Genomic DNA, 13,587 nt, shown 5'->3' with positions numbered 1-13,587 from the left:
AACCCAAGAGCAAAAAGTGGAGGCAGTTCTCACAAGTACCTGGGATCAGCATTTAGAAATTCAGGAACCAAGGCACTTTCTCAACCTCCTCCCCTCCTTTAACGTCCCCTCCACCAAGAATTTATGGCCTGCCAGTCCCTGCTCTCTTGTAACTTATAGTCTGATGGGAGAGAGACACCAATTTTTAAAAATCACTAGTGAATGTATCATTCTAAATTAAAATAAGTACTCTGAAAGAAAGGAGCACAGTTCTGTGAAAGTTTACATAACACGTAGGACCCGAAATACAGCAAGAGGGTGAAGAAGCCTTCCCCGAGAAAGTGACACTTAGGCCGAAATATCAGGAATGAGTTGCGGGAGACAGGAGGGGATGTTCCAGAGCAAAGGCAGCCCATGCAAAGGCCCTGTGGTTAAAGGGACTGTATAACATTCCAGGAACTGAAGGAGGGGTCGTGGGACACAAAATGGGGGAGCAGGGGGAAATCTGGAAAGGTAGGTGGGCAGCAGCCAGATCATGCAAGACCTCAAACTCCATTGTAAGGATCTTAGTCTTCATCCTAGAAATGAAGAGAAGGCTTTGATTAGTTTGAAGCAGGAGGAAGAAAAGAAGGTATGGCATTGGATTTGTATTTTTAAAAGATCACTCTAGCTTCAGCGAGAACAGACTGGATGGGAGGGTCTGAGGGAAGGTGAGGAGGCCAGTTAGGGTCTATTGGAGTTGTCTGTGGCAGAGATGACAGTGGCCTAGACAGAAAATGTCACTGGAGACAGAGATAAGTGGAGAGATTTGAGAGAGGGAAAATTAACAAGTTTGGGTGATGGATTTGATATGGGGAATGAGGTATCAGGAATAATTCCTAGGATTCAGACTCATATAAGGAGATGAAGAGTGGGTCTTTTCTTTAAGCTTGAAAATACCGCAAAGAGGATAAGTTTGTAAGGAATATGAATTCAGTCTTGGGACACGTTGAGTTTGAGATACTCCAGGTGGAAATATCCCGTGTTGATGAACACAGAGTGGGAGGTTGGCAGTCAGAGTGGGAGGTAGGGATTTTTGACCAGCCATGGGGGGGGGCGGTCATTGATGCATGTACATTGTAGTTGGAGCCCATGGACAGTGAAAGATAAGACTGCCTAGGAAAAAAAAATAGAGAAGGTTAGAGAAGGCATAGTTTAGCCTTGAGGAATACCGACTTAAAATTCTCCGGTAGAGGGGAAAAAATGAGTCTGGGACGGGAGACCAGGAAGGAGCCAGCAGAGAGAGGAAGAAGGCAAGAGAGAATGGCCCCGAGGAAACCAAGGCAGGGAAGGACCACTCACTCCCCTTTATCTGAAGACCAGCTTTTCCTGCTTCTGAATGTACATGGTGGTCCCGTAACTCTTATTCCAAATTCCCAGAGAGGATCTGATTGATCCATCTTGTTCCCGTCCACAGCTGACTCTAAGCTGTGAGGAGCAGGCTGCAGGGTCAGCCCTCACTCATTGCCTTCTCTGCCCACTTCAGCCCTCACCATACTCTTAACAAGGCCATCTCCTTCCTGTCCTTCACGAAGGTCTGAGCTCCTCATGGTCAAGGCTTCACTGACCACCTTACCTATGCAAACCAGACCTCTTTCCTAATTACTCTCCATCCCATCATCCTATTCACATCCTTCCTAGCATGTGCCACAATTTCCATATATACTATATTTCATTTTTTAACATCCATCTTCCCCCTCTAGCATAGAAGTTCTAGCTCAGTGGTTCTCAACTGGGGACGACTGTGCTCCCCAGAAGATGTTAGGTTATGTTTATAGACATTTTTGGTTGTCACAACTTGGGAAGTAGGTATGCTACTGGCCTATATTAGGGAGGACCAGGGATGCTATTTAGCATCCCACAATGTATAAGACAGCTTCTCGACCAAGAATGACCCTGTCCAAAATGTCAAAAGTACCAAAGTGAAGAAGCCTCCCTTACATTATTCACCATCATATCCTCAGCACCTAGCACCTAGGAAGTGTTCGAAAAGCATTTAGTTAATAAATGAATGAATGACAGAAGAATTGAGTTGACTATAGATACTGCGAAAGCTATTGTCTCTATGCTACTGTCTCATTTATCTTTCTCTTTCTGGTATTCCTTTTCTCCCCAGGAAAATAAGTGCCGGGTGTTTTTATAATGGCTACACATATTACTCATGACTTCCATGGTCGTGATAATAAGTTTCTGGAAAATCATTGGTAAGCATCCTCTCTGATTTTTCAAATGAAAACAACAGCAACCACATTTTGTTCCTTCTGGTTGAGGAGGGGGAAGGGGGACCTGCCTCCAAGTGAGACTGGATAAAAGGTCATGGCATCATCTCACGCCCAGGGGCTTCAGTTTTCTCACTACCTGAACAATTGAATAAAATGTCTTATGAACCTGGAGTCCACCTTTTATCAGGACTCTATAGGAACCCTTCCCAGTTACCATACAGAAATAAAAATGTCTCTGGAGACCCTGGCAATGTGGAACCAATGTCTAGTGCTGGGACATTGATCAGTCACTCACTGTGTGTTTTGTAGTGTGAGGAGAAACAATGACAGAGATCCAAAGAAGCAATTGGACCAGAAGGATATCCATGGACTTGACCAAAATCCAGACAATGGACTACTGGTTACACATGTTAACCAGACACAAGACTTACTGGTAAAAACATTAGTGCCTTAACCGAGTCATGGTGCTTACAAATCATAGTCAGGGAATGCAGAATGTGTTAAACTCTGGGTGTTTCTTTCCTCACATAGGATCTCAGGATAGAAAATGATCATTAAGCATTCACCTCTAATCCTCTGCCTTTAGAAGTGACAGGAACCTCTATTCTGTGTATAGAAATTTTATAGCCTTCTTGGTCATATCATTAAATATTCAGGAGTATATGAAAATTGTCTATGTTAGCAAAACCTGAAGACTAGAGAATGTAATTCTAAAATTCCCCTTTCTGAGATTTGTGTTTCTTTCAGGATTTCCTAAAAGCTAGATCCAAAAATCAGTTTCTGGAAGTGCTATCAGAGCAAGAGCATTGCAGCAAGAGAATTAACTTCTAGAATAACCAGAACTGTGGTTTTAGGCTGACTCTCAATGTGTTGATAAACAGTTGACACACTGTTGACACACTGTTGTGTGTGTTGACACACAACACACGTTGTTTTCCCACGATGGTAGATGGATGGTCTAGACCTCAGAATTCACTCTACCACAGAAATAATTGTCATTGGGATAGTTAGGTGCAAGCCTGGTCCTATAATCACCTACCTAATCTACCTGAGAGCTTAAAGATTATATGTCTGAGATGACAATCTGTCAAAAATAATACAGTTCTAATGCAATCAAACAATCAGGAAAATGGTCCTGTTTTGCTTTTCTCAAGTATTGGCACTAGAGGAAAGTAATTTTAATTAAAAGAAAATGAGGAAATGTCAATAGTCTGGAGATTCTGGGGGATTCTTTTCAATGACTTCAGATGTTGATATAATATGAGTCTTTACTTCATCTCATTTCATATCCAATACATGACTTCCCAGGTGTACAAGGACCCCTCATACACTTACCAGCTACAGCTGGGACCTCCTTTACTTCACAGATGAATAGCAGGGGAAAGAAAAAGGATTGCCCCAAAACAAAGATCTTCCTACTTTCTATATGAAGCCCATACCTTAGTATGTAATCAGTGGGCCCTACAGTGAAAATCTATCATGTCCATGTGGTAATGGTGGACTTCAAATAGCAATAATATCAAACCCATGTCCTAAAACACGATGGGTCATTTCACATTCAAATGCAAGTAAGATGGAAGAAAGGTGAATTATCAGTCTACCATGCATGATGTTATCAACCAGGGAGTCAGTTGAGTCCTGAAAGATGAAGAGAGTGACATCTACTGTTTATACAAGGTAAAGCAGCGTTTCCCTAAGTGCAAGATAGGGACCATGATTTTAGGTGGTGCTGTCCAAGGGCAGGACATTATTAGCATAAAATCATATGAGAAAGTTATCTTTTTAGTCAGTTCCCCCTCAATCCTTCACAAAGATACTCACAGTTTGATGCTAACATGAGCTATGCAGCTTGGGTTTGAGTCCCAGCTGTACCACCTACCAACTATGTGACTTTGGGAAAATTACTTAAATTTTCTGTGCCTCGGTTTCTCTGGGGTAATGCTGGAAACTACTTTGTAGAATTAAATGAGTCAACATATGGACAGTGCTTGACAGATAGTAAGTACGATTTAAGTGTTTGCTCTATACTGTTATTCGCACTTCTTTTACTTGCTAATTTCCTTTTGAAACAGGGCAGTGAACAGGCCTCAGGCACAGAACTGAGGGCTTACAATTGTATCTAGCTGGAATATAATAGCAGGATTTCATTTTCATTGAGGGGGAGATATGGACCATTGTTGAGATCTGTTAATGCAGGGACACCCAAGGCTATGTGCTGGCTTAGCCTCAAATGCCCCTTGTACAGGTGAAAAAAGAGCCACATGGACTTGCCCAGTATCACAAAGCAAGTAGATGGAGAACCCCACATACTGCACTCCTTTATTCTCTCCTGCTCTTCTCTGGACTCTCCTTGTGTCCTCTACCCTGTCTAGTGGAGCTCAATCAGCTATCTGCAGTTTTCAACCCTTTGTCAAACACCTCACTCACTACAAAAGTCCTGAAGATACAAGCCCAAGCAGCACCCACTTAGGGTTCAATCAGGTGCCCAGGAGAATGGCACAGCCATGTCTGATGTGGATGCAGTCCAGGTGGGCTAAACAGTGCGCAGGCCCATTCCCCAGCCATCAGATGCTGCAGGGCAATCTCCATCGTAGTGGGACTCAGCCGGCCTCCCTTATGATGCCATACCATGGCCAGGGCGAGTCATGCCCAATTCTGGCAACACTTACATCTTATGTATATTACACAACAGTGATTACTCTGGAAGCCCTGTCTGAACCAGGCCTTGCACACCTTCCCAGCCCCTTTTCATGTCACGTTACACATTCCAACTGCAAGTGGCCACCTTTCTGCTCTACAAACAGTCCGACACCTTCCCCACTCCATGCCTCTGTCTGGAATAGTGGTGCCCTAGCTATGCACAGGGCCGGCTCCTCCTCCTCCTCTTCTTCTTCTTCTTCTTCTTCTTCTTCTTCTTCTTCTTCTTCTTCTTCTTCTTCTTCTTCTTCTTCTTCTTCTCCTTCTTCTTTCTTTCTTTTTTTAAGATTTTATTTATTTATTTGACAAAGCACAAGCAGGGGGAGCAACAGGCAGAGGGAGAGAGAGAAGCAGGCTCTGGCTCCCTGCAGAGCTAAGAGCCCAATGTGGGGCTTGATCCCAGGACTCTGGGATCATGACCTGAGCTGAAGGCAGCTGTTTAACCAACTGAGTCAGCAGGCCCCCTAGGGCCAGCTCCCTCTTAACCTCTAGATCTCAGCTCACAGCAGCCTTTTTCTTTCTTTCTTTCTTTTTTTAATTTCAGTCTTTTTTTTTTTAAGATTTTATTTATTTATTCATGAGAGAGAGAGAGAGAGGCAGAGACACAGGCAGAGGGAGAAGCAGGCTCTATGCAGGGAGCCTGACGTGGGAGTTGATGCTGGGTCCCCAGGATCAGGCTCTGGGCTGAAGGCGGCGCTAAACCGCTGAGCCATCTGGGGCGCCCACAGCAGCCTTTTCTTACCCCCGCCCCAGCTGAAGTGACCTCCCCATCTCCACCCTACTCACTATTACATTTCCCTGCTCCATGTTCTTACTAGAACTGTTCTTTTCTGAAATTACATACACTGATTTCATCTCTTCTCTACTGTTTACCTTACCCACACGAAAATGTAAGTCCAAGAAGGCAAGAACATTTTTATCTTGTTCACACTGTAGCCCAAGCACCAATGACAGCACCTAGTTCATAGAAGGTCTCAGAAACACCTACTGGGGGAAGAAAGAAATGCCTGCCCCCAGGAGAGATGATCAAGGCCAAATGGGCTCAGAGCTTCCAGTCCGTTTTCTCTGCCTTCTGGGTTCCAGAAAGCACCACCAGTGTTGAATGATTGCCAAGAACAACTTCAGCTCCACCACCAAGGCCACCACCCAAATCCTGAGCTTGGCACAGTGAAAGTGACACAGGTGTCCCTAAGTATAAGCAAGAGGGCATAGTCCTCGTGGTCAGACTCCTGTGATGGCGAGGGAATTCTGTATTTAAAATTCCTACCTGCTGTTCCTGTTTCTGGCTTCTGGACTAGATGGGATAAACCCATTCCTTCTTCCATCAGCCGACAATGTTGGGTGAGGACCCATCAGACTGATAGCAAGGCAGGACTCTGGGCAAGATACAGAAAATGCAAGTACGGAAATAAAGAACACCCACATGAGAAGAGAGGAAGTTTATTCAGAGTTTATAGCAAGGGAGCCAGCCACTTTCACTTGTGTTTGGCAGAGACTCAAAGGCAGGGAAGTAGGAGAGCTTTAGAGTGAAAAAGGGAAAAGCTTCAGGTATGCCCAGAAGGGAAATGTTGGCATGAGGAAGCTGGAAGTGCGCTAACTAGAAGCCAGGCATCTCCTATGATTGGCTTTGAGGGCATATTTGGTTGTCTCTGGTGGGTCCTGAGTTGGATGTGGAACAAAAATAGGAAAGCTGGCGGTCATTGACCATGTCTTGATCCTTCTGGGACAGTTGCTACAGTTGTGGTTTGGCTTCATGGACTGGTTGCTATCAAGGTGGTGGGTCGGAGTGTTATCGTCCTATGTGGTCTGGCCACTGTCTCTCATATCCAGTCTCTCACAGGCAAGATGTGGTAAGCAACGCTCAGATTGTCTAGCCACACACTGGGGATGAGGTGAGGGATGAGAATGGGTATTTCCAGAGCAGCTGGCCCTGGACACAGGCCTCCTCAGTTCCCTCAGCAAGTTGAGTTCTTTTTTTTTTTTAGATTTTATTTAAGATTTTTAAAAGATTTTATTTATTTATTCATGAGAGACACAGAAAAAGAGGTAGAGACACAGGCAGAGGGAGAAGCAGGCTCTATACGGGAGCCTGGTTCAGAACTCGATCCCAGGACCCCGGGATCACTCCCTGAGCCAAGGGCAGATGTTCAACCACTGAACCACACATTCATCCGCAAGTTGAGTTCTTGAACAGACTGCATTCAGGGAGGACCCACTGGAGTTGGCAAGCCTTGGGCATCTGGGTGGAGGAGACCTAGGGAGTCCTCAGCCTTGCCCTCTTTCCCCACTTTTCTGTTTGATTCTGGCTCCGTCTCACAGAGGCTGCAGGGAGATGAGACCCAACCTTCGGCTTGGGAGGACTCAGAAGACTGGCTTTCAACACGCAGTTTACAGTTTGAGAGGCTCACCCTGGCTGACCTGCTTAGCCAGGGCACCGCTGTGCTGTGAGTCTGGCACCCTTCCCTTCACCCCAACCCTTTAGGTCCTGCACACTCCTGCCCCATCCTGGGAGACCCCTTCATAAGACTTTGCTTCTTCAGGGAGGAAGGCAGCAATGTGATGAGGAAAGTGCACTTCTCCACCCAGATCATCCACCAGTTTGAATCAAGGCTTTCTGAGTAAGTATGAGAGCTCAGGAATTTCCTCATTCCAGCAGCCTGAAAGTAACTGTGTCCAGTGGTGCCTGGGTGGCTCAGTCAGTAAGCAACCAACTCTTTGATTTCAGCTCTGGTTGTGATCACAGTGTCGTGAGATCCAACCCCATCCCACATTGGGCTCCATGCTTGGCATGGAGTATGTTTGAGATTCTCTCTCTCTCCCTCTGCCCCTTCCCCCTGACTCTCTCTAAAATAAATAAATAAATAGTCAAAAAAGATTTTATTTATTTATTCATAAGAGACACAGAGAGAGAGAGAGAGAGACAGAGACAGACAGAGACATAATCAAAAGGAGAAGCAGGCTCCCTGCAGGGACTCTGATGTGGGACTTGATCCTAGGACCCCAGGATCATACCCTGAGCTGAAGGCAGATGCTCAACCACTGAAGCCACCCAGGAGTCCCAATAAATAAAACCTTTAAAAAAAAAAAGTTTGTTTGAAAAACAATCTCTGGGTTCTTGGGCAGGTCTCTCCCACATCTGGTCCTAAATGCCTCTTTCCTCAAATAAAGAGATTGGATCATACCAGTTTTTCTCAGCCTTTTAAAATCCATGGGCCCTTTGGGTGAGCACGTAAAACCTCACACCTTCATCTGAGGTGTAATAGTTAAGTGATCACTTTCGATGACAGATTGGTTGGGTTTATACTTTTGCAAATGTATAACAAAAATAGGCAGTCTATCCTCTCCCAAACCAGATTTTCAGAGCACATATATATATATTCCATCCCTATTGTAGCAATCTATGATCCATTATTACTGTTTACTTGGGGTTTCTTAAAAGCCTGTAATAATTAATACCTGTAATTTATTAATGTGTCAGGAATTCTACTAAAGGCTGTGTGCATTATCTTGTTTAATTATCACAACTGGAGATATATCACTCTCAAACCAAATATCCAAAATTCAGTTGATAACTGACCAATTTGCCAGATTTATCAAAACATTTTAGCTGTAACTTTTTTTTTTTAAGATTTTATGTATTTATTCATGAGAGACACAGAAAGAGGCAGAGACACAGGCAGAGGAAGAAGCAGTCTCCCTGTAGGGAGCCCAATGTGGGACTTGATCCCAGGACCCCGGGATCACACCCTGAGCCAAAGGCAGATGCTCAACTACTGAGCCACCCAGTTGCCCCTTAGCTATAACCTGTGTGGCAAACTTTATTGGGTATGAAGTTTTAAATAGGTTTTTTAAAAATTTTGTAATATTTTGGTTGATTGGTTTTAATCGTGAATCAAGCATGTTAAGGAAGGTTCAAGTCCATTCAGCTAATTCAAATTGATTTTTAGGGAATTGGCTTTCAGTAATCTGACTTTTGTCAAATTGACTTGGGTGGAGTCCTGGTATTATCTTTATGTTGGAGGTTCAGAGAGGTTACCACACCTGTCAAAGGTCACACAGCTAGTAAACAGCGCAGCTGGCTCTCAAAGACCAGCACATCTTATTATGAAGCTCATACTCTTCGTTCTATTTACCCTCATGTATACCTTAAAACTCTACCCACCACCCACTGCCCCATCATTTCACATCCAAAGGTCTTGCTTGCCCTTTTGTAGGCTGCCAAATACCTCTTGCCCTCAGTGAGGGCAGCTCAGTTAAATTCAAGTGATGATTCCTGAACTTGAGCACCTGTTACATGCTCTCTATTCAGTCATTGGAATGGTTTGCAATAGGGCAAGTTCAAGAAGTTCTCCCAACTACTTTTTGGAAACTGAGTGGGGTTTTTGTCAATCAGTCCACTGAGAACCTGAGGCTGAACTGCCTCTACTGGGCATTTATGATCATCTCCCTATGACTAGGAAGTCTCACTTGAGGAGGTATAGATTTGAGAAGAGCAAGACAGTACCCAAAAATCCCACCCACATCTTCTTCACATGCACATAAGTGCCTGTCACTCAGTGCTGGAGCTGACCTTAGGTGATGAGTCTTTCTGGTGTTTTGACAGGGCTATTAAACTCTACCAACAGCGAATCCAGTGGCTCACAGAAAGCAGCAGAAAGGTAAGAGGCAAGGATTTCATTTTCTGCCCCCTTTTACTCATTCCATCTGTATTTGTTACAGTTCTTTTAGTTGCAAATGACAGACCTCCAATTTAAACTGACTTAAGCTGAAAAAGGAATTTCTCAACCTACATAAATGAAAAACCCAAACACAGCTGTATCCATGGGCTCAGATGATGTCATATCTTTGTCTCTGGGCTCTCCTTTTCTCTGGGTTGGTTTTATTCTTTTTTTTTTTTTTTTTTTTTTAAGATTTATTTATTTGAGAAAGAACATGAGTGGGAGGGGCAGAGGGAGAGGGAGAGAGAATCTCAGGCAGACTCCATGCTGAGTGGGGAGCCCAACACAGGTTGGGGCTGGATGTCACAACCCTGAGATCACAACCTGAGCCAAAACCAAGAGTTGGCACTTAAGTGATTGAGCCATCAACAGGCCCCACCATACCTTTTTCTGATGGAGCTACAAAAGAGCCATGAAACAAGCACAGGCTGGATCCCAGAGAAGCAATCACCCATAAATCAATTTGTGGGTCCTCTGGGTGTTGAGGCAGCCTGGGGTGATAGACAGGCCAGCATTGGGCCTGCTTCCCAACTACTGTCAGCAAGGCCATGGGCAAGTGGCCTCACTTCTCTGGGTGTCTGTTTCCATATTTATGGAGGATAAAAGCAGGACTTAAAAACCAGTGGCATGCTGGCAAATCTGGCCCACAGCCATGTTTTTCTTGGCCCTCCTAGTTTAAAAATATTTCTCGAGTTAGTTGCCAAGACTTAAAATCCTGGTGTTCTGTGTTTATGTCTGTTTTTAGCCCTCTCTTGAAAAATGGGAATATCTGGCATCACCAGGTTTCAATTCCCTCTTATGTACTTACCCAGTTATTTCTACAGGATAAATGTCTAGAATTCCAATGGCTAAGTTTAAGAGAATGAATGCTTTCAATTATAAAATCTCTAAAGACAGTTTCTGTAAACTGTAAAAGGAATAGAACTGGCCCCACTCTTGAACTCCTTTTGGCTCCTGAGGATTGGTAATGTTCTGGGAGGCCTCAGCATTTGGGTTGTTTGGGTCATGAATTCAACATACATTGATTGGATGACTACTACATATCAGGCACCAGTCCAGGATTGAGGATTAGAAACATGACCAGTACAAAGGTCCCACCTTCATGGAGATTATAGTCCAATGGGGGAGGACAGAGAATGAATAATCAGCAAATCCTATGCAAGCCAAGTTAGTGATAGTGCTATAAAGAAAAATAAAGCAAGGCAAGGGAATAGAGAGTAGGATAGAAAGAGGGCTATTTAAATAGAATGGTCAAGGAGGAGACATCTGAGCAGACACCTGAAGGAGATGAGGGCACTCTCACGTAGAGATCTAGGGGAGCACATTCCAGGCAGAGGAAACAACAAATGCCAAGGCTCTAAGACAGGAACAAGCTTGGCATGTTCTAGAAGCAGCAAGCAGGCCAATGTAGCAAGCACAAAGTGAGTGATATGAAGGAGAGGGGAGGAGATGAGGCTCTAATCAGGGGTGGCCTCACACAGTTCAGAGCTCATTCCACAGGTGAGGCTTTTAATCAGGAGGGTGACATGATCTGACTTAAGTTTCCAAGAGATCACCGTGGCTACTTCATAAATTGACTGTAGAGAACCGAGGCCAGGTCAGAATGGTAGTGACTTCAGCTCAAGAGCTAGGATGGATGGAATGAGAAATGGTGGGCTCAAGGCGTGGCTTGAATGTAGAGCCAGCAGGACTGCTGATGGATTGCTGATGTGTTTGGGGCCAGAGTGGTTGGGTGACTGTTGAATGCCATTCACAAGAGGACCAGGTATGAGGAGGAAAGCAAGAGGTCTTGGTTTTACCATATGAAATCTGAGGCTTACCAGACATCTGGGCAGAGACACAGAGCAGGCAGTTGAATGCATATGTTTGGAGCTGCCAGAGAACTCTGTCTGCAGATGGACTTTGAATTATCATCAGGGTCCTAATGGTGTTCTAATCCCGTGACACATGAGATCATTTAGGGAGTGAATGCAGAAGAGTGGTTCTTAACAGGGTGGGGAGGAGGGGACAGTTTTGCCCCCAGGGGACATTTGGTGAGGTCTGCAGGAATGTTTGGTTGTCAAGAGTGAGACAGGAGGTTGCCCGGGAAGCTGCCAAACATCCTACAGTACACTGGTCAGCTCCCCACAGCAGAGGATTGTCCAGCTCGAAATGTCAGTAATTCAGGGCTTGACAAACTCTGATGTGAATAAGGAAGAGAAAAGAAGATGAAGCCCTAGCCCTGTGCTTCTCAAACATTCAAGGCAGCCAAATACCTTTTGGTGGGCGGAGCAGGGTGGGGGGGCTGTTAAAATGCAGACTCTAATTAGATGCAGATCTGGAGTAGGACTTGAGATTTTGCATCTAACAAGTTCCCAGGACATTCTACTATGTAGACTTTGCGGGGAGGTGGGAGAGGGTAAGAAGGACTGGACAGCAAGTAGAAGAAGCAGAAAAACCTGATGTCCTGAAAGACAAGAGTACTTGTTAAGTGCTTCAACTTGCTTGACGCAGCCAATTAAAGAAAGCCAATTAGAGGAAGCTGAGAACCTACATTTGACCATTGGGTTTGGCAAGAGTGAGATCATGGATCACCTTGACAAGTGTAACTTCGGGGGAGTGGGGAGGCAGGAGCCTAACCCCAGGGGTTGCAGAGAAATGGGGGTGGGTAAGGAAGTGTCACTAAAATGTGAAGCAGGGAAATGAGGGAAGCAGGAGGGACAGGTGCGGTCCTGAAAGGTTTCTTTCCTTTTTCAGATGGGAAATAGTATTTTGTAGATTGTATGATGATCGAAATGGTACAATAGATAGGAGGAGCTGGTGACCTAGGAGAAGGGATGATTACAGCAGCAAAGCCCCTAGTTGGCAAGAGAACAGTGGGTAATGGAAGTCAAAGGTTGGCCTTAGAGCTTGAAGTTGTAGTAGATACGTCATAACGGGGGAAGAAGACCAAGTGTGTGGGCAAAGGGGGCAGGCAGGGTGGTAGGTTCTGTGTGGAAAGTTAAAAAATAAAAACAAAACTCTGGGTTGTCTTTCTTTTCTCAGTGAAATCAGAGGCAAAATCCCTGGCTGAGGGAGCGTTCAAAGGGAATGTTGGGGTGTACTCTGTGGGAATAGAGAAACAAATTGAACAGGAAAATGCAGTAAAGCAGGATTTAAGGCAAAAAGCATTAAGTGGAACCCACTGCCCCAAAAGAATGATCCGTCTCGTGTGAATGAAAATCCCAGTTCACAACGCAGCTGTAACAGGACGAACAGTCCAAGGCGAAGTCCAACGCATCTGCACGTAGAGCGCAGTGTTAGAAACATAATTAGAAGCTCACAGAAATACCTCGGCAGCTTGACACATCTGCCTTTGATTGGTAGAGTGGGCGGAAAACAAATAAGGATGTCGAGAAGTAGAATCAAATCAGCTGATGTGATTAGATAATCCAACTGTATATCTTGCAAAGGATGCTTTGCCGTGATCTCCAAATTTTCTTTAATGGACATATATTCCTTTATCAGAATGGACTGTAAATATTAGGGGGAAAAAAAAAAAAAAACTTGTGCAGACCAGGCTACTACAAAATAGGAGCAGATGAGGCCCAGAACTAAAATCAGGACAATGGGTTTTGCCTTTTCATCTACAAAATGGGCCTGCCTTCTGCTGCTTTTGGAGGCTGGGGGTGCATTCCAAATTCTGCATCATGCAGAAGTGCCCGGTGAGAGGCTTAAGAGAAGCACAGAGCTGTGTTGGTTGTTTCCACTTGCCCTCTTTGGTTTTAGGCATTTGGTCTGATCAAGGGAGCCAGAGTCGCCATTGTCATTGATGTGTCAGCCACGAGCAGTGGCTCTCAGAAAGAGGAGTTCCAAAATGACTTCCTGGTGAGTCTGTCTGGCAAGAGAAGTACCTGGAACCACCTCCCACACACACCCCCCTCCCCTCTGTGAGTCTTGCTAACCGGCTTTGT

General features: G+C 44.7%; 1 protein-coding gene across 8 annotated transcripts in view; it reads left to right on the top strand.

The window, feature by feature from the left end:
* The window catches only part of VWA3A (von Willebrand factor A domain containing 3A), a 60,091-nt gene that overhangs the window by 2,662 nt on the left and 43,842 nt on the right, over nucleotides 1–13,587 (top strand). For all 8 annotated transcript variants that reach the window (XR_005360830.1, XR_005360828.1, XR_005360829.1 and 5 more), the window contains exons 2-7: nucleotides 2,135–2,222; nucleotides 2,550–2,673; nucleotides 7,257–7,381; nucleotides 7,478–7,555; nucleotides 9,541–9,595; nucleotides 13,403–13,501. Coding sequence is in view for 4 of the 8 variants with exons in the window: in XM_038540086.1 (XP_038396014.1) it covers nucleotides 2,161–2,222; nucleotides 2,550–2,673; nucleotides 7,257–7,381; nucleotides 7,478–7,555; nucleotides 9,541–9,595; nucleotides 13,403–13,501 (543 nt within the window). In the remaining 4 variants the exon portion in view is untranslated. The remainder of the gene's footprint in view (nucleotides 1–2,134; nucleotides 2,223–2,549; nucleotides 2,674–7,256; nucleotides 7,382–7,477; nucleotides 7,556–9,540; nucleotides 9,596–13,402; nucleotides 13,502–13,587) is intronic.

This window comes from Canis lupus, chromosome 6 (genome assembly GCF_011100685.1).
Source record: "Canis lupus familiaris isolate Mischka breed German Shepherd chromosome 6, alternate assembly UU_Cfam_GSD_1.0, whole genome shotgun sequence".
Classification (NCBI taxonomy): domain Eukaryota; kingdom Metazoa; phylum Chordata; class Mammalia; order Carnivora; family Canidae; genus Canis; species Canis lupus.
The sequence above is the reverse complement of the archived record's forward strand: the minus strand, read 5'-3'. Positions and strand labels throughout refer to the sequence as shown.